The following is a 25,039-nucleotide window of genomic DNA, read 5'->3' on the forward strand; positions in this document are numbered from 1 at the left end:
CCACCATGTGGTTGCTGGGATTTGAACTCCGGACCTTCGGAAGAGCAGTCGGGTGCTCTTACCCACTGAGCCATCTCACCAGCCCTACCTGTCTACTTTTAAGAGGTCAAACCTTAGTCTGTTGTGTATTTAAAACTGGGTCCACTGCACTCCCAATAGGCAGGCTTTCCGATTGGATCTGATTCCTGGAATCACCAAGAATGAGTTTTTGTTCTTGCCTCTTATGACAGTGGTGGGACGAGAGGTCCTCTTGGAGACTCTCAACAAGCTATGCCAGAGCCACGGGTAAGCGCTTTATAAACTCAGGAAAACTTTTTTACATAATATTTTTTTTTTCAATTGAAGGAGAAAAAAAAGGTGAAAATCAAAAGTATTCAAGAAGTCCTCCTGGCGCCCAGTGCTTCAGAGACATCACCAGTAGTGTCACATTGTCGTGGTAAGTCCCTAGAAATAAAATTCACCTGTGCCCTACGCAAGCCCTCCATCCACCGCCCTGTCCTTGAAGGTCAGGGAACAGAACACAGTGTGTACATTACAAACTTGGCAGTGGCCGACTCTGCTGAAAAATAGAGTTTGACATTCACAGGAATTCAGCAATTTACTCAGTCCTCTAAAGCAGCATTTACTGCTAACCTTGACATAATTCAGCGAACAAGGCTCCGGATTCATTTGAGTCAACGTGAGCGCTCTCATAGGTACAGACTTCAAGCAACCGGTCTTCCCACGCCAAAACACACAGCTCTTGGACTGGATATCCTCAGGATTTTGGCTTTGAAGCAGGGCAGGGCCCAGCCTGTGTTTCATTCTAATGGAAAGGCTATGAGCCTGAAATATGAAAAACTGAAACTCAGAAGCATGTGAAGCAGCATTTAGCATTGTCAAAAATAACAGAGGTGGGCGTGTGAGGTATGTTTATAAGACTATATAACTTGTGAACTATCAGACCGGGGTATGTATATCCTAGTATGGGGGTGGGGTATACACAGGCATATACCCAAAACACGGTCTTCCTTTTGAAGCCCCATCCTTCTCTTTGTAAGTCTACCCTTTGATGGATAGGTCAGAAAGGAGTCATAGATACTATGAAGGTGAGTTCCTTGCAGCCGGGTGAATGAAATGACTAGTGCCCGACAGATAAAACAGATATCTATGGAGACGTCAGCTGCCCGTATGTCAGAGGGGGATAGCAAGCCAAGATCCACGCTGTGGCTGCCACCATGCTCCACATGGCTCTCCAACTCAGCAAAGGCTCCTGGGCTATGGAGTCAGAGGCTGGCTCGTGCTGTATCTCAAAGGGGTTCTAAGAAGCTCCCCCTTTGAAAGGGTGAGGGAGTAGCTGATGAGAAATGGCTATAAAACGCCCAGCGGGAGGCTGGCGGACACTCATGTCTACAGAATTGTAAGGATCAACTTAAAAATACACAAATTTTCAGTTAATTATATTTATGAGAAGGCATGGGACAGTAATCATTTATTCTAAACATGTTTGTTTCATATTCATTCCTTGGAAGTAGATAAAAAAAAATTAGTGTTCTGGGATCTTTAAATAAGTTTCTTTCAAAAATATTCATTTTGGGGCTGCCTTTAAAATAATCTAGTAACGCTTGTTATTGATAGAGAATGCTTTAAAACTGGGCAGAATATGAGAGCACATAAAGTTTTTAAATGTTATATTTAAAAATGATAAATAATTATACATGTCAACTTTATATAGTTAGGCTAGAGATGAGCAAGAGATAGAAAAAGTTCAAATGGATGTTTAGTGAAGAAGCAATGTTCTTACATTTAATTAAAATATACATCAAAGGGGTTGGAAGGGGGCACAGGGTTAGAGTGTCTGCTTAGCGTCTGCAAGGCTCTCAGTTCAAGTCCCACCACAAGAAAACAAAAGAAATACTCCATTTAAAAACTGTAGTAAAATTAAAGCCAGCAGCACTGAATGCAGTCACAATAGCTTAAAAGTTCTCATCTCATGATAATACCAATTATCACAAAATAGTACCTTCTCTGCACCTTTAAATAATTTCGAAAATTGCATTTTATCAAATCAAATAAGACAGCTTTTTTTTTTTCTGAGATCAGTATTAGGTGTTTTCCTGTTGAGCAGAAAGCTCGACCAAGATAATAACCATAAAAGTCAGGAACTGGCTTCAGGACAGTCCTGCCTAATATGAAAATGTTACCTCTTTCAACAGATGTGAAGTCTGAACAATCCAAAGGAACACATTATGACTATCATCCTTTACAGATCCTGGAGACTGTAATTCAAATATCCATGAAATATATCCATCAAATATCCTAAGGACAAGGAGGAATCCAGAGGCTGTACAGAGTGAGATGGCACTCCACGGACACCATTTCATTTGCTCCTGAACCCTGAAGAGTCAGCAACTGCCAAGTACCCACCAATAAATGGGCAGCAATTGTTACACCGTGGTGAACTATGTCTTAAGAAAGTGTATCCTACAGGTTGGCAAAAAAAGTACCAACTGGCCACTTTATTAGCAGCGATGGTTCCTATAATCGCCAGAAACTCCTGAGTAGATCCTCAGTCAGTCCTTCACATAAACTCTTTTGTCCACATCCAGGCATTCAGGGTCATGCTGCTGGACTATTGGAGAGGAAAGAACTTATCCTCGGGGGTTAGGGGAGTTAGTTCTCCAACAGTTCTTTGCACTAGAAATGCAGAGGTTGAAACAAAAACAGAGCCAACATTGAACTGTTCGATTTACAATTAGTATTTACTGGTATTAAAGTGGTTAATATTTGGAGAGGCAAGGCAGTTTCTGGCCTAAATAGCATATCAGAAAGAATTGCTATTTCAAGCATGCCAATATTCCTTTCTGGCCTGGATATCAGGGTTGACCAACAAATTACAGAAAGTCTTCTACACTAACTTCAATATGCATCAAACTGTGGCAGGACAGAATGATCTAGCCCTTGCGTAATGCATGCCAGTAGCTGAGAACAGGTAAGATGGATGGATGAATCAAGGAGACTGCCAACATCTATCTCTAAGCAAAGTGAAGAGAAAGTATTCCTTCAAATGACGCCCAGGCAATGCAGTGGCAGTGGCATAGAGCCACCAAAGTAGAAGGTCCCGTCACTTCTTTCTCTTTCTAATACAAAGTTGCATTTTGACAATGTACATTGAATTTGACTTTTAGTTACAAGATTGCTCCTTAACACTGTTTATACTGCCACAGTAGTAGAATAAGGATAAATAAGGATACTTCATAGATAATGATAAATAGAAATACTTTATAAGTGGTAGCTCACGCCTCTAACCCTAGCACTTGAAGAGAGACGGGCAGATCTCTGAGTTTAAGACCAGCCTAGTCAAGAAAGTGAGTTCCAAGTTGACAAAGTGAGTTCCAGGACAGCAGGGCTACACAGAAAAACTATGTCTCAAAATCCAAAATGACAACAACAAAACAAACAAACAAACAAAAAAACCTTTATAAAGTATTCTGATACTATTTTGTTAAACTGAGGGCAATTGGATCCTAGTTACTGGAATAAAAGCAATTTTTACTTCATCTTGTTGGTCTCTATTTAGATTTGTTTTATTAAAAGCCTGAAGATTGCCTTGATATTAAGTAGTATAAATTAAACTAAGACATGAAAACATTCAGTACAGCTTATGAAGCAATGTTGGTCCTATGTCCAGCTACCACACCAAGTGACCCCACCCCCACCCCAACCCCCATCTCGGGCTCCTGCTCATTTTACATCTTTTCCTATGGCAATCTGTCAGCAACAAAAAAATATACATATACCTATAAACAACAGCCAGCTGCACAGCTAACATTTACTTTCTGTTTGTTCGTTACTAAAATATGAATATGCAAATGACATGACACACTTGGCATGCAAATTTGCCACAGGTACAAAATTTTCTCCTTTTGGGATACAACGTAGCAGATGCAAGGCACCATGTGTTGTTGATTTTCAAATTTTCTAATGTTTACTTTCCCAAGTCTGAAGGTACCGAAGACATGTTTACTAATCCCTTTTGGACAAAGATGCATACATCCACCTAGAAACCAGACTAGACACCAAGTTTACCAGAGACTCTAGCGACAACTAAACTAAAGTTATAGTCCATAGAGCTTTATCTTTATGACAAAGAAAACTTAGGGAAATAACATTAATTCAATAGTTAGTGGTAGAAAACATGAGATTTTGGCTTAAATAACTTGTTTGAAGGGAGGTGGCTTCATTCACACTGAACACACTTTGCAAACAAACACACACACACACACACACACACACACACACACACACACACACCAAAATGCTATGTCCAAAAATTTAACAGAATATACTGGAATACAGTAGTTCTAAGACCCTTAGTCAGCACCTAAATACACAAATAGTATCCTTCTCTAGATATTCAATTTTCTTCCTATACTTACATATCTGTGATAGGAGCATAGCATATAAACAATTAATACATACAATAATCACAATATACTGTAGTAAAAAAAAAATCATGGAAATATGGTCTCTGCCTCTCTCTCCCGCAAATGCCTAGTTGTATAGTAATATTTTCAGATCTCTGTTGACCTCGGGTAGCCAAGCGCCAGCCAGGGGTTATTGCATTCCGCTTAAGGGAAAAATAAAATGTGGAGCTAGAGAGATGACTCAATGATTAAGAGCATGTACTGCTTTTTCAGAGGACCAGAGTTTGGTCCCCAGGACCCATGGCAGGCAGCTCACAGCCATCTGTAACCCCACCTACAGGGAACTTCAGGGTCACTGACACGTACCTGCAGAACTCTATCTATAGTAAAAAGATTATACATAAATCCAGAAAGAAAGGAAACCAAGCTGCCCCCCTTGGCCATCAATCCTGTGAAGTAGCTCTGGTCTTTCCCAGTGAGTAATACCCCGGAGAAGGAGGTGTGTCTCCTTTCCGGGGCTGGGAATGCCCGGGGCAGCCTTGACTCAGTAGCCAGAGGGCTCTGCCTGTCAGTTCCTAACGGTTGCTTCAGAAGCGAGTAAAGGAGAGACAGTCCTTTCTCTTCCTCTGGATTGCCTTTCACACATGGATATACAGATTGTTCTCCCAGATTCCTTTCCTTCCTTTTAATCCTGGCACTCCAATGGCAGAGGAAGACAGATCCCTGTGACTTCAAAGCCAGACTGGTCTCTTCAGTGAGTTCCAGGTCAGCCCGTCGTTACATGGCGAAACTGTATCTCAAACACCAAACAGAAAAGGACTAGGTGCCTAGTACTTGCTTCACATGCACAAGGTCCTGGGTTCGAGTCTCAGCACAGTGCTATCACCATGACCACCAAAATAACTACAAAGACAACAATTGTGATGAGTCGATTACACTAATCATCTTTCAGAAAAACATGTTGTTTCTTAGGAAAACATGGAAGGCAAACATGCAAGCTTTTTCTGGCTATCTAGAGGCAGAAAGTGGAGGTTTAAGAACCCTCCCATCATGGGTCTGGCACCTTGTTCTGACTTCTCCATAGAGAGCCATGGTTACAGAATGCAGAACAGGTGAATGCCACCCAAAGTCAGATGTGTGAGACAGCCCTCCAGCTTCCTGGCAATGCTTCCCTTGAAAGGAGGAGAGAAGGTAGAGAACGGTAAGAAAAGGCATATTCTCAAACAGAATTCCCACAAACAGGAATACCTCTCAGTCTATTGTCTCCTGCAGCGACTCCTGCATTGAGACCATGGCATCCCACCAAGGTGTGTAATTTGGGATCAGGTCTCTCTCTAGCTTCTGTGACCTCTGTGTGGCGCAGCCGATTTACGTGATTTATTGCAGCCTCGCTTTCTAGATGAGGAGTAACAAGCATGCAGGGTCACTCAAAAGCTAGGGTGTGAAAAAATATAAAGATAGCATGCCTGGGAAGACCACGAAAACAGACGCTGGGCGCAGGCTCTTTTCTTCTTGTATTTAGAAGGGATTTGGATCAAAATGTAGAACAGTTCGAGCCAATGTCTGCGTTTTGTTTTATATTGTAAAACCAGCTGGGACCGGCTGTCAGCAGTCCTTAGAGTCATGGGTGCATAAGGCATGCCTGAGGTTTATGTAAACTTGGGTGCCCAAGTGGCCCCTCGGGTTGGCAGGTTTTACTGCTTCACACAAACTCTCTTGGTCAGAAGCTCACAAGATTAAATAGCCAGCTACAGCTGAACTTCAAGAGGAGGATCAGAATGTGCTCAAGCTGCTGAAAGGAGCTCCATGGACATCTCCTGCACAAGAAGAGTGTATTTGTCTTTCTCATCCCTACAGATGTTCCTTGCTTACAGTGGTTCAATTCCTTGTGTTGGAAAGGAAATGGGAGAACCCCCCAACAAAGGAAGGTTGTGTGTATGACAGAATGTCTGTATCCAACAGGTAAGGCAGAGGGTCCAGGTCACGGATATATATCTCCATGTGGAAGATACATCTTGCACAGTTCAACAAAACAAAGTAAAAGTTGTCTCCAAAGATGCTCACATGGGATACTTGGTTACAAGAATGTGAAATAACACAGGAAGCCTCATTTTGAACACTGTGGCCCTCATGCAAAGAGAAAGCCATAAAAGGGGGTGAGGAGGTAAGAAGGCCACTACCAATAATAAAATCTGTGCCCCAGGTCACCTGCTGATAGGACACACCTAGTCCCTATCAGCTTCACCCATTTCCCCAGCAGCAGAACGATCTGTCCCAAGGGCTGTAGCTGTGGCAGAAGATAAGTCTGGAGGCCCAGCAAACAATGCTGAAGGGCAAAGCCACAGGGTGCCTCCCAGGTGAGTGAAGCAAAGAGCAAATAAGGCATGGTGGCTGAGCCATTCATCCTGTGCGCCTGCGAGTGACACACAGAGCAAGTGGCTCATTTCAGCCACATGCGCTGTAACTGGAGGAGCACTGGGCCTTGACTCACTTGACAAGACACTAGAGCACTGCGCTCCACAGTTGGCTCACAGGGAACCCAGACTCCTTCTTTAGTACAGTGCACCATGAGCCAGCTTCAGTGAGAGGAGGAGAGGGATCAGCAACTGGAGGACCTAGGGAGGAATTACTGGAGCTGAGAGAACAGAACACAGCGGTAAAGGATAAGGAGGAAAAAAAAGAAAGAAAGAAAAATGTCTTCATTTCATCTCCTGCTTTGCTTTCTAGCACAAAGTAGGACCACCACCACCCCCCCCCCATTGTATTTACTGAATGACTGTGATGTCCCCCGGTCCAAGATCATTCAAGAAATAAACTTATTCAGTGTTCAGGGTAGGGTGCTCTAGACAGCTGCATGCAAAATGTATTGGTAGAGCAATTCCTGAGAGGAGTTGCTTAATCGGATGTTCGCATAGGTTGCACTGCGTTTGTTTGTTGCTTGACATTTACTATGTACTTGGCACTCACTGGCTTAAGCTATGTAACAGTGCCTGCTTTGTCCCTGTTCAAATGCTAGTTTCTCCAGCGCCATAACTATACTGCATCGTCTTCTTTCGAAATGCATGCAGCACAAAGAAAGAAAAAGGTTGATTCTATTGCATAAGGAGGAACCGCTCCTAAGAGTCTACTTCCGGGCCAGAGATGAATAACGCTTTTCTTTGAGATACAGAGTGGTCTCCAGGAGCTGCAGTACCCAACTTTAGTCACAGGTACTTGGGAGGCAGAGGAAGGAGGATGAAGTGAGCCCAGGAGTTTAAACCCACCTGTCAAACATAAGGAAGAAAACAAGGGATGCTGGGGGGGTGGGGGGGGGAAGAGTAAGGATAATCAACAGGATAAAAGAAACAAGGTTACCATGCACACTGGTCCAAGGTTCATCTGCCTACACCACTGCCCATTAACAGGGCGTCTGGTGTCCAGGGATGGGAAGAGACAATACACACGGTTCTGGGGCTTGAAGAGTAAGTAGTCTTATGGATGAGAAGAAGAAAACCAAAGAACTCAAAAGAATACACATTCGATGGAGGGAGTTTAAAGAAAAAAAAAAAGTGAAGAGTGAAGAAATTATTACCTAGGAGGAGAAAAGCAAGAAAAAGAACTCCCTTTCCTTGCCTCCACATAATTTTCCACTACAAAAGCTTTGGAAATGAATATTTACTTGGGCAAAAGAAAGCTGCATCTGTACCTACATGGGAGCTGCTGACCTCGCATGCATGTCACAAGAATCATATTTCAATGAGAATATGAGGCTAATGTTTCTGGAGTATGTAATGAATGTCGAGTACAACGCCCACCTGGTGACCCCCTCGTTCCACTGTTTTCCCAACCTTTCGGCTCTTTCAAATCTCTCATTGATATTCAGGCCCCCTTTCCCCCCCAATATTTCCACATACATTATCATGGGTCTCCTCTTGAATCCTACTGAATTTTTTTATTATTATTTTTCCCTTTTTCCACATATCAAAAAGAAGAATAAAAAGGCTGTTAAAAACCTCACTGCTGAAAAGTGAAAGAAAAAGAAAACACAACAAACATGCAGCACCTTACAAAAAAGAAAGTTCTGTGCCTATTAGTCCTGTCCCTTGACTGGGTATGACAGCTGAATAAACTTACACCGGATGGCAGCTATCACATGCAATTTTGTTTAGAAGCTATTTCACAAAGTCTTTTTTGTCAGTAATTATGCCCTGGCACCCACAACCCCACCTTATGAATCATCTCTAATTTAACTGGGTTTTTTTTTTTTTTTTTTTTTTTTTTTATGGTTCTGCAACCCTTTATATTTTGGGTGCAATGAAGTCATTTTTTTTTTTCTTAAATGAACCAATTTATCTGTTTCTAAGTTTAACAAAAAAGGAGAAGGAGCTCCTATTTCTTCAACTGCTGCTGCTGCTGAAGGGCCAGAGACAGAGAGAGTTCCACAATTACCAGCACTTGCTGCTCTTTCAGAAGACCTGTGTGCAGCACCCAACACCCACATGGTAACTCACAACTTCATGTCATTCCAGTTCCAGGCATCCAATGCCCCCTACTGACATCAATGGGCACCTGCATGCCTATGGTGCATATTTATATACACAGTCAGGCTCGCACACATAAAAATAAAATAAAAATAAGTAAATCTTTCAAAACAACGACAAAGAAGAGAGAAGTCAGGTCAGAACACATGTTATTTGAAGGAGAAAAAAGTGACCTGATTATCTTCAGTCTGCTAAACTATAATATGGGAGAAACACAGTACTTAGTGTACATGCCAAGAACACATGCACACATTCAAAGCATTTTGATTTGCATGCAAAGAAAAAGTTTTTTTTTCTTAGTATAGTTTTTAAAACTACATTATTTGTTATGATTAAATATAGTATAAAGTTCTCCAAATATCCCTTTGCGGGTAGCTTGGGTGTGTTCTTTGACTCAGACACTACGTTCTCAAGTTCCGTTGCCTAGTGTTAAAAGGAAGCTCTCCTCTCACCCTTGAGATCCTCGCCTCTTTATTCTTAGTCGCTCCTTCATCTGGGAAAGCCTGACGCTGTTATCAGAAGCCCTTCCAGAATCGCCCTGTGCAGCCCGAGATTTACTAGTAAGTAAGAAACGGGGTCTGACAGAACAGGCAACACCAAAGCTGAACATAAAGCTCTCTGCAGGAAGAAACTGAATAGAAGAAACGTACCAAGAAACAGCTGTGCCTGTGCCCGTGCCCATGCCCGTGCCCGTGCCCGTGCCCAAGCCAAGGCCAAGCGTGGGCTAGCTCCCAGCATGAGGACTTTGAATGGAGGCGGTTTCCATTTAAGAGAAGTACCCAGTGAACCCGAGTTTCTTCTCAGGAAGGCCAGGCAGACTACTGGCATCACTGCCACAATGGTACTGCACTGCCCTTGTGGGAACAGAAACCCCGTTCCTTTTATGCTAACTCCAAGCCTAGAGAGGAAGCCAAGAGGCCGAGGCTGGGTTAGAAAAACAATGGTTTCTTCTCTGCTGAGTTCTGTGGTCACTTTAAGACTACATTTTTCCATACAAACCACACTGACATTGCATAGGCTTATATTAGACCTACCCTTTGCTTTCCCAAAGCAAGAAGAACTATAAGAATTGTCTGTATGGGTGAATTCAATGGCCACTGCAGTTAGAGAGCTTAGTGGCACTCACAAAACCGGCTCTCAGACACCATCTCCCAAGTCATACGAACTTAAGCAAACTTCCAGGCATGAAATGACTGACCAAACTTTTATACACTATATACCAGTTCAGGTCAATTTGCCAAAATGACTTTCAGCTCAAAGCCTAAGCATCCTAGCTCAAAGACGACTAAGGTCTTAGCAATTAAAATATAATAATAATAATAATAAATGAAAATGAATCAAAAGGTCATTAAGTAACCAGCCACTCACCACACTGACCTTGCTGCTCCGCGTCCGCTTCAGTTTTTGAAGAACCGGGAGCAACAGGAAGAGGTCGAGGGGGCCGTGGCTTGGGAGTGGGGGGTGAAATTCTTTTCCTTCCAATGTATTCAACGTAAGTTCCTGGAAAGTCTCCCCTTTCCCCAGTGGTTTCATTGTAGCCATTTAACCAGCCAATCTCTTCAGGCCGGGCTTCCTGGCCGTCACTGAATCCAAGTGCCACTAAGGAGCCTTTATTCACAGTCAGTATGTCCCCCAAGTGTAGGTCGATGTCTTCCTCGCGCTCCTTCTTGTAGTCGTACAGTGCTCTGTACTGGTAGGCCTCTGCACTCATGTCTGCTGCTCTGGTGCCCTGCCACACGCTGCCTGCCGTCCAAGTTTACGTTTTGAGGGAAAGTGAGTTCAGAGAATGGGCTAAAATCCCCAACAGGTGTCCAGCAGAGCACAAAGGACCACTATCCAAAGGTTTAAGAGAGGTGACTGGCCATCCGGCTGCTGTCCATCTGTCCTCCATCAACGGGGTGACTGAAGACAGGGCTCTCCCTCCGCACGCCACCGTCCTCCCACGTGTCCTTCTCAGCAGCTTGTCAACACCTTGACTCCAGGCTGACTCTCGCAGCGCGGCCCAATCCTCTCTGACGTTCCTGTCACACTGTCCATCTGTCGTCTGATTTTTACTGCCACGCTCCACTCTCAGCTTCACCTAGCAAAGCAAAAACAAGGCTTATGAATGAACGTCACACTCGGCCATCTGTGTGGATTTGAATTTCTATCCCCCATTCAACAAGTACTTAATCAATCTGGCAGACGGCATACACAGGCCGGTGTGATAGTGCTTGACATAGTATACAAAACCACAATTAGTAAGACAGTCCCTGCCTTCTAAGAACACTGGGCGGGACAGGGGTAGAAGTGCTAGCATGTGGCAATGTCCCAGAGATAAGGCTAGTACACAAGGAACCAAAACATTAGGTAGATGCCACAATAGACGCTGACACAGATTGCCATGGGGTTCAAGTGTGTGTGTGTGTGTGTGTGTGTGTGTGTGTGTGAGAGAGAGAGAGAGAGAGAGAGAGAGAGAGAGAGAGAGAGAGACCACATCAAATTGCAGGAATCTGCAGACAGAATGGAATGTGTGGCATGATCCTGGGTACAGACGAGACCAAGCAAATGCCATAGGATAGAAAGGAGCACAGGCAGTTTCATCCATCCATCAGAAGACAAAGAGGGAACAGTGAACCTGGGGTGGGAAGACAAGAGGGCCACCTGAAATGTACACCAACTACAACAGGAAATGGAAGTCCCCACGTGTAAGTGAGCACAGCATGGGCGCTGTGGAGAAGCTGCACTAGCGGAATCCCAGTCTGACCTCAATGCGGGGGGGGGAGGCACGGAGGGGGTTCCTGAGAAAAGCGAGGACAGAGATTAGAGAGGCAGTGGCAGGTCCATAAAGGCGCATACCATACCACAGTAGGACAGTATGAAGGGAGACGCTGTGGAAGGTGAAAAACACTCTCTGGGGGAAGCAGGAGCATCAAGTGCCTGATCCTGTGTTGCTGGGGAATTCCCTACCAACATCAGGCGAAGGAAAGCCGAGGACAGATGGGCTCATGGGATAGAAGCATCCACTGCAGAGGTGCCAAAAACTCTGGCTCAAGTCAGGAGTATACCTGAGGTTTTGTGAGTAGCTGCAAATAAAGTTGTGAAAAACACACAAGAGTACACACAAACACACACACACACACACACACACACACACACAGAGACAGAGACAGAGACAAAAAGAGGGAGGTAGAAATCCACAGATACAAAAACATCGTGGTTCAGTCACACTGAGAAGGGAAGTCAAGGCTTAGATACGAAGTAAACACAGGGGATCCCCCCAGGTCACAGCCTTGCAAAAACCCCACACATGGGAAACTGAATTCTGGCCTGATCATTATTCAGGCCTCTGCTCATCCAGAAACCCTCAGTGTCTGAGATCCCAGGCTTGCAGGCCAGTAATGAGGATGGTAACTAGGCTTCATTTCTTGAGTTAAGAAACAAAAGGAAGTAGCCATGCTTGCTGCTACGGAAGTACTATGTAAAACAGGTTTGGTGGAGGCCAGGGTGATGAAAACTATTTTCTTTTTTATTGCCAGAGCAAACTGAGGACAGAGCCATTGGTGAGCCAAAGTTAAGAGAACTGGGAGTCATCGTGGATAGCTAACAGGACAGCATGCAGCAGAGATGCACGTGACACCCCGCTGTACTCCTCAGTGTCACCTGCGGAGGCTAAACTCAAGCTAAAGGTTCCAGTTCACCAATGGTACAGCGAAGCAACTCAAAGAACAGCTAAGCGATCTCAGGGTGCCGTGTCAAGGGGACCTTTCTAAGTCTGCAGAGTGCATGCAGCCCTAGAGAGGCTGAGTTCTCCAGGCACTCGCCGTCATCGTTGTCGGGTTAGGCATCTTAAGAAGCAAAATCTAATCACAGATTAATTGTGATGTTGGCATTCAGAAGTGTAAAGTATTCAACTTCACATGGCTAAAGCCTCTTACCGTAGACAATAACACTCTAAAGAGGGCTGCATATTCAAAGGAAGTAAAAACAAACACTGGAAATCTTTGTGGAGCAGGAGTATTAATCTGGGGTAGTACTCTGCACTTCAGGCATCAGAGGGAGAAAAAAATTAATGCAGCCAGTGGTGCTTATGAGAAAAATAAGCTATATTACATTTGAAGAAGGCCTCTCCTTTGAAAGATCCAGAATCAAATTAAATATTCATTGCATAAATTCACACAAAAATGTAGAACTAGCAAATCTCTCTCTTTTTTTTTTTGTACTAATGTGCTCTGTACAAAAGAGACACAGAGCTCCAAAGAACATGAAAATTTACATATCCCTAAATGCTTGGAAACCAGGCAATATGCCTAAGAATAATTTAATTCCTTCAAATCTGCCCTGAAATTTTTGTTAGCTTTTCCTGGCAATGTGTGTCTTTGGGGGAGGGGGGAAAGTCCTAAATCAGTAGCCCCGGGTAGATACCTTTCTGCCAGCTGGTGCCTAGCACTTCCTCAATCTCAACCACCCGGAAGACCAGTTTGGTGGGATTCTTGGTAGAACAGGAAATGCAGTGCCTCCAGCCCCCAGCAACCAAGTAACAAACCCCAGCACACAGCACAACAATATAGCCAGGCATGTTCCACACAGGATACACAGAACCTGCTCCCCTCCTTTTAAGGGCTTCTAAACCTGAGATCCTATTGAGTGCGCCTGGGGCTAAGTCTGCACGGGGGGGGGGGGGGGCGTGAAACTTGGGAGGAGTCTGATAGCTGGAGCAGTCTGGGAAAAAAAAAATCCCCGCCCCAGAAGACCTTGGGGCTTCAGCAAATGCTCTGCCACAGCCACTATCAGAAGAATCTTAAGACCTCTGCAGGACTCTGGGTCTTAGTCTCATAAAGAAAGCCTAGATCTCTTATGGCTCAGGGATTGTAAGGAGAGCCTGTCTGTCTTCTGAGATGCCCCAAATGTGGCCAGGAAGATCAATGCAGACCGTTAAGGTTAGCAGTCAAGGCGAGCAGTGACTCAGTGCCAGTGAAGTAAAACTTGAGAGAGCACAGATAAGTCATTTATTTGGGTGGGGACCTCATCAGGTGGTGACAAGGCTCAGGGAGACCTTGGCTGGGCCAAAGCCCTCCTCTCTGCCTGCACACCCTGCGCCCTTTCTTTAGCCTGCCATACCCATTTAAACGAGGCTGTTATCACAGCTATCACGTGACACTTTACTGGGAGCTGGGTCTCCATCAACCCAAGATAACCAGGGTACTACAGACATGTTCACTCAACAAGAAGTCAGAGCTAAGTATCTCCGACGTGTCGACACTCAGCGCCTGAGGTAGAATCTAAACTCAGTTCCAGCCCCTTTTAACACCACCATAACTTACTTCTGAACTCCTTGGGTTTAGACTGTCCGGTGGTTGGGGGCGGGAGGGGGTAAGATGCAACTTAGCCACAGAAGCAATATCAACAAGGCAGTGTCCTGACTACACTGGCCCCGACCCCCATGAGAGTTTCCTGGATCTGCCTTCACAGCAGCCACGCGGGTGAGTGGGTCTGGCTCCCACACACCTGCACAAAAAGAAGCCATAATAATAACTGGGCAGCATGCCTGCCAAGTGCAGGAGCGACTGGGCACCTACACCATGCAAATGGGCTTCTACGAAGCACTTCATTAAAATGCAACCTTGCCTAAGAAGCCCATAAATTAGTGAATAAAGGGATCCTGAGCAAATCGCTTCTGGAATCCTGCCCTTCCGTGTCCTACAAACGTAGCTCCTGCCACCTGTATCCCTCTTGGCCTCTCTGCCCATGTCACCCTCCGGAGCCTCCCATTGCACAATGCCTAACAGCTTCGCTCCTCCCTGGGGAGATAAGTGAAGCCTCTATCCAGAGTCATGAGGGCTGTCACAGCTAGAGGATGACTATTGGCAAGCTCTTCCTCAAATTGTCCCCAGGACTCCAAGAACACCCAGCAGCCTGAAGCATGTGGAAGTGCCCGTGGGACTCTTCTGAAGTCAATTTGGAGTTTTGACAGATGTTTCCCCTTTCATTAAATCATGCCTCTTTAGATCCAAACACCTGCCCACCCAGATTCACAGAGTTAAGGTTATCAGCTACATCATCATCAACATAATATTACTTTCAGATAGCCTAGACAATTTTATGATATAAGCTCTAAGCTAATAGAATATGGTATACTCCCCACCCCCAAAAAGCATAATGGAATTCTGTAAAGAAATTACAAAACTTGGTTTTATGCAAAATCATATGCAACTGTCCATAATTCCTTTAAGAGGACTTATTTTGCTCCAGTTTTTTAACCTGTCTACAAGCCCACTCGCTGAAAGCAGATTTTCTTTCTCTTGTTAACATACTGAGAAATTCTCATTTACTCAAATATAATTGTTTCTGATGCTTGACAAGTAGAAATCCATGACTGTTTAATGTGCAATGGCTTGAAAATAGGTTCTTTCTTTCTTTTTTTTTTTTAACCTTCTAACCTGCAGGCCTGATGGAAAAGAGGCAAACAAACTCTCTGAAAGGCCCTCCAGTTCTGCTGCCATACTCTACCCACCTTTTACAAAGGACAGGATTTGGAAAACCTGATTGGGGAGTAGAAATAATGGTTATCTTCAAATTGCATTTTTTTAAAAAAAAAATTAGGATGATATTTGTCTACTTGTGCATTGCCATCCTGTGATAAAATTAGTGGTCAGACAGTGGGGGCAGCAACAAAAGTGTCTGTAGTTAAGACAAAGAAGACTCTGGGTGCGCAGCCCACACCACCATGTGTAATCCTTCCCCCGGTTAGTGGGCTAGCTCAGAATCTTGCACAAACTTCCCACCTCAACTTATACAGTCTTTTATAAAAACAAGAATCATTACTTGAAAAATCTGTCTACCTTTCAAAATCCTGGAAGTTACAAACTATTACCCCGATCCTGGCAAACAGCTTCTGTGTGTGTGTGTGTGTGTGTGTGTGTGTGTGTGTGTGTGTGTGTGTATACAGAGTGGTGGGGACACCAAGTAACCTCAGGTAAGGGAGGACGGGAAAGACGGGCCCAATGTAGCCGGCATCTAACGTCTCAATTCACTTCCAAACCAACACGCTAAGCCAAATGTGCTGCCTGCTGTCACACTCCGGGCTGGGTAGCCAGTGTGGCTAAGTAGGGTGTGGAGGCTGTAATTCCTGCCTGCAAGCCCTATGGGGCTAGTGAGTACACGCCCAGGTGACACAGTTAAAGAGACGAACTGCAAAGCAGTTACAACACTGGGCGTCCCTGAGCACACCAAGAAGAGGAGTGGAGAGAGCTACCCCAGCCCACCCGCAGCAGCCCTTCTAGACTGAGAGGGTCATGATGGAGAGAGCTAGGACTGAGAGCCATGTTATTTATGGGCTAAGGAAGAGATCCTCCACCACCCAGAAGAGGGCAGCATGCTGGCTCCCTGCATGACTACAGTGGAGAGGGACTGAAAGGGAGTCAATGGGAGGTGTGAACTGAGGGAGAGGCCCGAAAGCTCTTCTTCTTGTGAGGAAGCAACAGTAGTCCTTTAAGTTCACAGCGGGAAGGGTGAATTGTGACTTGCATTAACAGTGGCTGCCCTGGTCTATGCCTAGATATGTAACTATAGGAGACCCCCCCCCATCACAAAAGCACGTACCGCCGTGCTTCTCAGTCGAAGCTTAACACAATAACACTGCCTCTGTGCTTGTAGTGCGCCAAGCACAATTCTAGAAATTTGACATGAACCCTTACAACCGCTCTAGTGTAATTCTTGGCCCCATTTTGCAGATGAGAAAAGAAGTAAAGTTAATAGGCGTGCCTGAAGTGACAGTCAACTGCAGTTATGGCACTCTTGTTCTGCTCTTGGTAACAATAGGACTGCTAGCAATATCGGCATTGAATGTCACCGCTGTTTGCAGAAACAGACAGGTGCCAGGAATTTTCTCTTGCACTGCCTTTCAATGCTGCAAGCAGTTCTAAAAGAAGCCTGAAGCTACCTAAAATAAAACTCTAGCTGTAAATAGAGTCAGATAGAGCCTGCCTGTGGACTTAGCCCAACTAATTCTCTCTCCAGACCCAAGGTGGGAAGGTGGCTCAGGAGAGGTCAGGGGGCGTATGTGTGGGAGGGGGACAGAATTGTGACTGGTGGCAGGGCACAAGGTGGGAGTCCAGACACTGTTTGTTGTCTAGTTGGGTTTCATGGCTGCTCCCTCAGCTTCCCTCAAAGAGGAAAAACTGAACACAGTCATACAATGCCCCCAGAGAATGAAGGCAGCTGGGTCCTCCTGGGACCAGCCCAGTCAGGACCACAGAGGCATTCCAGGAAGAAGGCAAGGGGCAAAGGCTGAACCGCTGGCCAGACACCGCGCCTGTAACTCCTCACAACACCCACTGGCACTCAGAGCCTCCTGACCCTTTGGCCAGGCTCCTATGATTTCAATTCTCCCCCAGGTGATCATTAACCTGAGAACTATTTTGACTACAGGTGCTTATGGGTATATATTGGATTTACTTTAAGGTATGCAATAGTGGCAGAACTAAGTGCTATCTTTACAATTATTTTTTTTCTTCAGTAAACTTGTACTACACTCATTGCACATTTCTCCAGAAACTGGGAGGTTGGGGGCGGGGGGTGGGGGAGGAGTAGCATAGGCCAGATAGATGAGCTTTAAGTTTTTACTTGGCTTAGTGTACAAGAAACGGCCTTAATTGCCAGTACTTTAGGCAAGTGATTTCAATAAGAGTATTGGCAAAACCATGACCCACACACACGCACACACACAAAAAAATTCATTAGAGAGGAGTCAAAGGAGGCTTTAAAAATTGCAATAAAATATGAGTGTTTAAAAGTTAATCACAAGCGATTTACAAAACAAGATGCAATTTACACTGTCTTAAAAAAAAAAACAAAAAAAACAAAAAACTAACAGTTGAGTTTGGTGGCACAAGCTTGTAATCCCAGGGCTTAGGAGGTAGAGGTGAATGACTTGAAGAGTACAAAGTCAAGTTCTGCTATATTAAGAGTTCAAGGCCAGGGTGGACTGCATGAGACACTGCCTCCGAACTGATACATTCTCACACATATAGCTAATAATCCCTTCGACTGACAGGTGACTTTCTGGTTTTCAGAGCTTCGCCAGGATCTCTTGCCTTAGCTAGCAAAGCCCTACATCATGCAAAGGAGTTTATGCTCGACCTGTTTAATGTGCCTAATAGACTGATAGGAGCTAATTCCTTCTGCATGTGCACATCTTACTCATGAGAGATTCAAAGTAAAAGCGCACATGCAAACATTAGCTCAGCTTGTACAGACTACTTGCCCATGAGTCTATTTTCCCAGGTGACTCATTCACTATCTCTTTATCCAATAAAACACATTTTGCAAGTCAAAAATGCAAACACAATAAAATCTGAACCAGAATCCCTCCTACTTTAACAAGTATATGGATAATTTTCTCAAAGTGAATGCCTTTTACAACACTTCGTTGAACTACTCAGGAGTAAGAGGGGCAGAGAAGAAATGTCAATCAACACAACAAACTTCACATTCCATGGTGTTCTTGGGAACAGCTTAAAGGAAGAGCCACTATTTTAAAGTTCAAGTTGAATAAACTTGAACTTAAGATTCAAAGCCTTTTGAGAGATTAGCCTAAAAGGGTAAGAGACAAGAAAAGGCTAATGGGAGAATGAATATGAACAAACTATGGTACATGCATGTAGAAAAATGTCCCCCCCAAAACTCCACAGTTGTATACAATTAACATATACTTAATAAAAGAACAAAAGGGCAAGGGGTGCACTGATCAGGTGTAATTAGCATTTCCAAAAGATGCATGCACACCACCCACCATCAACTGCCAAAATGCCTATTTCTGTGTTCAATTGCTCCATTTTCCCAAACTAACTTTATACTAGAAATGTACCAAAGACACACACACATACACACACACACACACACACACACACAGCTAAAGAAAACAATACATCGAATCAGTGGGCAGTGAAATACTTCTTTTTACATGACTGCAGTGCATCCCAGATGTGAAAAAGCAGAATGCTATCATAAAAATGCAAATAAAACGACAGATAACAATGTGCACATGGCAGTTCTGTTATGCAACTAGGAACAGGTCCCGGTGCGAGATGAAAGTTAAAAGCAAACTCCCACAACAGTCTGAGAGCCAGTTATCAGCTCCATCCAACTTTCTTCAAATCGTAAACGCTGACAGACTGCTATGGAAAAGTGGTGTGGCCTGCAACAGGCACTTAGAGGAAGGCAGCCAGCAGTGGCATGGCACAGAACCCCTGCAAGACAAGGAGCTTCCTCCATTTAAACCTGCCTTTGAACGGCAAGAGGCACAAGAAAAACCAGGAACATTTTCTTTGTAATAAGCAAAAGCACATGTTTTCCAAAGTTTAAGCAACGTGTGTGCTTCAGAAAAATGATCTGCTTGAGTGCAACTGTCAAAAAAGAAAAGGAAAGAAAAAGAGAGAGAGAGAGACTGACTCTTGGGGTGCTGGTTCCCTGCTCAGTGAACAATGCATGGACGTCTCACCTGTGCAGAAGGCCCTGAAGTCCTAATGATTATCTACTTTAGCAATCAATCTGCTCTGAGCAGAAATAGACCCATCTGCCTACTACAAGCTTTCTTAGCTCATAATTTACTATCTTCCAAGTGCCCAACACGGAACACAAGCTAATGAAATATTAAGAGAGGCTTGCACAAGGAGCCTAGGTCAACCAGCTTTGTGAGTAACCCTACGACCTAAAACTTGAAACTCGATCTCACTGAAATGACAATCTCATGCTACACTCAAAACCCGGAACTGCTTCATCCTTTCCTATTTCACACTGTCTCTGACAAAGAGGAAAAAGACAGGAAAAGAAGGGGGGGGGAATTAAGTCCTAAAAATAATGAAACCCCGAAATAAAGCATAAATTCACACCAGTACAGCAATAGAGCCTGCAGCTTCTTCAAGAATTAACGGTGGAAGTGAGACCTTTCCGGTATTACTAGCGCCAGGAGCAGAATTCCCCTGAATCCAGTGCTGGCACACAGCATTCAACATGTCACAGCCACTCCGCTCACACCCTTGCGTTATTGTGCGCGAAAGCTGGTTACTAAAATGCATTTCTGTACATGCGTGCCTGGTCAGAGCGTTTCTATTCTCTTTGTCTCGTGATCTGCCGGGCAGTTTCTGCCTTTGGGAAGGAAGTGGCTTGCAGACAATTCCCCCAGATATTTTAGCTCCGGCTTGCACGCGGGCCGGTTCTCCCTGGCCGGCAGCTTAGTGCTGGGCAGGTCCTTCCAGGGTCGCCCCGCGTTAGGAAAAGCTGGATTTCCGGGCGGTGCCAGGATCCCACTCATTATGCCTCCAGCAACCTGCCCAAGCCCGGCGGGCGCCAGACGCCGAGCTAGAGCCCCAGCCACCGACCGCCCCGAGGCGCACTTCCCCCACCCCGGAAGAGGAGGGAGGCAAACTTCGGAGGGCGGGGGCTGGGGGCGAGCTCCGGGGACCACCATGGCCCAGCCGGGCCGGAGACCCCGGCTGTGGCTCCGGGCCTGGAGGGTACGCGGCGCTAACGCAAAGGCAACGCTCCAGGCACTCTCCTCGCGCGCTCCCGGCTTCAGAAAGCTGCAGGGCAATGGGGGACCCTCGGAAGCCTGAGGTGACGGAGGAGGAGGAGGGGAGCCGGTGACCGCTGGCAACTCCGGGACCGAACGCGCCCGGCAACGAGCACAGCCCGACCGGGGTGGCACGGAGGAAATGAAAGCAGGAGGTGGCTGCGACCAAACAGGCTGGCCACTGGCCGGAGAAGGCTTCCAAGTGGCCGAGAGATGCTGGCGACTAGGAGCTGGCAGCCTGCTCGCTTCCCCTTGAGTGGCTCGGCAGCAGAAGTGGCTGCCGGTGACAGGAAGAGCAGCGGCCGTGCGCGTTCGCACCGCTTCCCCCTCCCGGGCACACCGGGACCCGCCGCCGCCGCCTACCTCCGGGTCGGCTCGCTTCCTTCCTCTGCCCGGCCTGGGCTTCAGCGGCCTCTCAAGCTCCCAGCTCCCAGGTTCCTGCGATCCAGCTGCGACCTGCCGTCGCTTCGCTGTCCCGGTCCCTTGGCTGCACAGCCGTCCTCACCACTGCCGCTGCCGCTGCCGCTGCCGCTGCTTCCTCCAACTCGGCTCCAGCTGCTAGCTACTCCTCTCCCTGAGCCGCGCAGCTCCAGCGCCTGGCGCCAGCCCCACCCCGGACCCGCCCCTGAGCCCCGCCCCCAGATACAGACCAATCAACGCCCGAGACCCCGCCCCCCAGCGCCCGAGCCGCGCCCTCCGCCTCTGCCAGTCTCCGGGCGGGCTACCAGGGTCCAGGAGCTGCGCTCGGTGCTGCCGACCCTACCCCGCCCCCCGCTGCCCTCGCCTCGGTCTCCGCCTCGGGGATGTCCCGGGCGACTGGACGGCGCGCGCCCTCCGCTACGGAGCGCTCTAACTCTGCGTGCTTGGGGCTGCTGGCTCGTCTGCGGGGCGTCTCCCAGGCCCGAAGCAGGGAGTTCAAATGGGGATCGGGGTTGGGGGGGTGGGGGGTGGGAAATAAGTTCAGGCCTCCCTGGAGCCCAGCCGGCTGCCTGGGAGATCCTGCCTCTTTCGAATCCACTAGAGCTTCAGGACAGTGGCTGGGTTCAGGAGGATGCAGATGCGAGGGCTCGCCAAAGCGGGGAGGCCCTGTAATTCCTGGCCTCGCCTGCCCAGCTTCCCTAGTGGTCAGAAAAACCGCGCCACCCGGCGTGGCACTCCCGGGGTGAAGGAGGGGTGAAAGGGTGAGCTGGAGCAACGAGTGCCCACAGCCTGCAGCCGCCTGCAAAAGCCTGGCACGGCTGCCTCCAGGAACCAAGGCGGGACCTAGAGGAAAAGGAGAGTTCTGTGAGGAGGGCGCATACCGGGTGATCGCTGGCAGTCCTTGCAAGGCAGAGCCTATGTAGGTCATTCAGCCAGTCCACCGCCTTCTAACGCTTCTGATAGGCTGGAGTAGCTCAAATGAAGTCTATGGTTTGTTAGATGTAAAAATGTAGATCCTTGGAGTAGAAACCACTACGGAAGCTGCTCAAGAAAAAAGTGATATTGGCTTAGCCTTCCCAGATAAGAAAAGATGACAGCCCGTGTTTTGTCCTCATAAAAACGTTAAAGAACGCATGGACTTTTTAAAATTTGCTCCCAAAATATGTCTTATTTTTAAGTTCAGGAACCTGTAGCCACCCACCCTTCTTGCCCTAAAGATCCCTTTTGCAGCTATTCTGGCAACAATATGCTTTTTCTTATCCAAGTACTTAGTCTATTGTCAAATTCTAAATTTGGTGGTGTATTAGTGTGAGTTTTGGAAGCCGAGGTTAAAAATGAAATTCACAGTTTATGTTAAAGAAACGCAGTCACGTTTAAAGGTGACGCCCATTCTAAAAGAACAGATCCCAGTATACTATTCAGGTACTAATGTTTCTGTTACTCTTGGTTTCTATTAAAGACAAAAGCAGGCTGCCACCCACATCACATTTAAGAATTTGCCTACCATTCAGGATGTGGTGACAAGTCTGTAATCCCAGCACTTTGAAGCTGAGGCCAGAGTCTCACGTTCTAGCCAGCCTAGTCTTTATAGAATCTCTCTGAATATTGATTATGTTCATTTGTGTAGGGAGATCCATCTTAATTACGAGTAGAATCACACCTAGGGCAGGAAATTCCGTACTGTACGAATGGAGACAGCAAAATGAGGGCTATGTATGCATGCATGTATGCATGCATTCTTGGTTGCTCTTTTCTGATTGAGGGCATAAGGTGACCAACTAATGCAAGTTCCTATGGCCTTAACTTACCCATGGTGACAGACTACTCTGAACTGTGAGTTCAACGCTCTCTCCTGTAAGTTGCCTCAGTCAGAGTCTTTAATCATGGCAATTAGAAACCAAGGTACCGGGGTACATTCTTCTGTAGTCTGTGAAAGGAAGACCCTCCTGGTGGATGGCAGTGGTGTGCTGCCTGTGGTAGAAGCCCTTGGATCTAATCCAAACTAAGACAGCTCAAGTAAGAAAACATTCACAAATGTTTTCCTTAGTTTTTCCTCTCCTTGAAGAAGCTGAGAATACAAACTTTTCTAGCTCGCTCCTCCCTTTGTGCTCACTAGAGTCTTGGAAAGAGGCTCCAACATAGGATTCTATTCAGCCATAAAACAGCATCTAATTCCCAACTGCACTTCCTCGTATAGAAAGGTCTTCAGCAACTGATTATGCACTTATACTTTCTTTGACTTATTTTCATTATAACTGAACACAACACACAGCTTATGTCTAAAGAGGGTCACACAAAAGGACAATAATTTGTCCATACACAGGCACCAAATAATCTATTTCATTTGTATTAAATTGATACCTTCCCACAAATTTTATATCTATTTCCCATAGATTTTATGAATTAAAAGCAATAACAAAATGATATGAATATTTATATTTGGAGTATGAGCCTGTGTGCATATGTATACATATTCACGAGTATGCACGTTTGTGCCTTGTGCACATGTGTACATATTCACGTGTGTATGCATGTGTGTGCCTGTGTCTACAATGGAGTCTTCCTCACTCTCCACCTTATGGACTGAGGCAGGGTCTCCACTTGAACCTGAAGCACCTCATCAGTTAGCCAGTTTGCATCAAAGATTTTCTGCCTCTGCACATTGTACATCGGGATTTGCAGTCAAGCCCCGATGCCCACCCACATTTACTTGAGCACTAGGGGTCTGAAGTCAGGTTCTTACCCTTGCATGACAAGTTCTTAGCCTTAAACTTGTGTTTTCTAGTAACCTTCTCTTGAGTAAAACCTTATCTGGGAACACAAACTGTAACTGTAATAAAGCAAGAAGCTGATATGATAAGGCAAAGGGGGCCCCTGTGCCACAAGCTTTCCCTTCATTTCTACAAGAAAAAGAAAAAAAAAAACAGATAGGCAGGACTGTGAGCATCTCCTTGGAATTTCCTGGAAATGCAAAAATTATCTGTCTTCTCTAAACCAAAAATGTCAGATTGGAGTGGAAAGAAAAAAAAAAAAAAAGCTGTTTTAGGAAACTCTCCAAACCCTTTGTTGCATGCTGGGGGTTGAGAATGATTACCCTGGGCCTTCTGGGACATGCTGGAACCCACCCAATAAAATGCTCCTATGTCATATAGACACAGCGTTCTGGTTTGCTTTCTATTGGTGGGAGAAAGACCATCACCAAAAGCAGCTTTAGGAGGAGAGGGAGGGGCTTATTTCCTTTTCCAGCCTGCAGTACATCATGAGGGGGAAGTCGAGGCAGGAACTGAAGCAGAGGTCATGGAGGAATCGCCTGTCTTACTCTGCATATATCCCTCAGCTTTCTCTTTTGTACAATCCAGGGTTACCTCCCCAGGGTTGACATCACCCTCAGTGGGCTGCACCCTTCTTCCACATTAATCAGAAATAAATAAATAAATAAATGCCCCACAGTTTTGTCTACTAGCCAATATAATAAAAGGTTTTTGTCAATTATGAAGCCCTCTTCCCAGAGGACTCTACCTTGTGTCAAACTGACAAACAAACAAACAAACAGCACACACAATTCAACCAGTACTTGTCAAACTGTTGGCTTTGGCTATTTCCTAAATATGTCAGAAGATGGGAAATTCCTGACAGGGATATAGTGTATCATCTCTGGCAAAGATGGCATGGAAATCAGAGTCAATCAAGGACCCGCACTACAAAGAAGGAGTTGGAGTAACCAAATTTGAGACAATAGCCTCAACAGTGAAAAACAAGTTGGATGCCCCCATTGGCCATCTGTAGTAACTGTGATGTTAGAATGTGCTTCCACTGGGCTTGAAACCTAAGTGTGTATTTTAGGGTTTCAAACACAAACCAAATGAGTACCAGTGTCCTGGAGTCTTCGTCAACGCCAGACCCACAGACCAGCCGCGCCAGCAGAATTAAGAACGGGTCACAAATGCAGACTACAAGGTCCTATCCTAAACGGCCTAGATCACAAGCCGCAGTTGAGCAGAACTGCCAGGTGATGCACATACAGGTTAAATGATGTGTCTAACTGGCCCTCCATCTTAATCAGAGAACAATACTGCCCGGGGAGTTTACCAAAAATCCCAGATCTGCTCTGTATCCCCGAGATGGATTATATAAAGAGGTGA

General features: G+C 45.7%; 1 protein-coding gene across 2 annotated transcripts in view; it reads right to left on the minus strand.

Annotated features, from left to right (window-relative positions):
* The window catches only part of Pik3r1 (phosphoinositide-3-kinase regulatory subunit 1), an 84,740-nt gene extending 63,690 nt beyond the window's left edge, over window positions 1–21,050 (minus strand). The window contains exons 1-2 of one of the 2 annotated variants that reach the window (XM_021208273.2): window positions 20,841–21,050; window positions 10,304–11,006 (exon numbers count right to left, since the gene is read on the minus strand). In XM_021208273.2, the coding sequence (XP_021063932.1) occupies window positions 10,304–10,637 (334 nt within the window). In that variant the 5' untranslated portion in view covers window positions 10,638–11,006; window positions 20,841–21,050. Of the gene's footprint in view, window positions 1–10,294; window positions 11,007–20,840 lie in introns of both variants that reach the window. The other variant, XM_029544114.1, reaches the window with a different exon arrangement.
* Between the last annotated feature and the right edge of the window lie 3,989 nt (window positions 21,051–25,039).

This window comes from Mus pahari, chromosome 11 (assembly GCF_900095145.1).
Source record: "Mus pahari chromosome 11, PAHARI_EIJ_v1.1, whole genome shotgun sequence".
NCBI classification, from domain to species: Eukaryota; Metazoa; Chordata; class Mammalia; order Rodentia; family Muridae; genus Mus; species Mus pahari.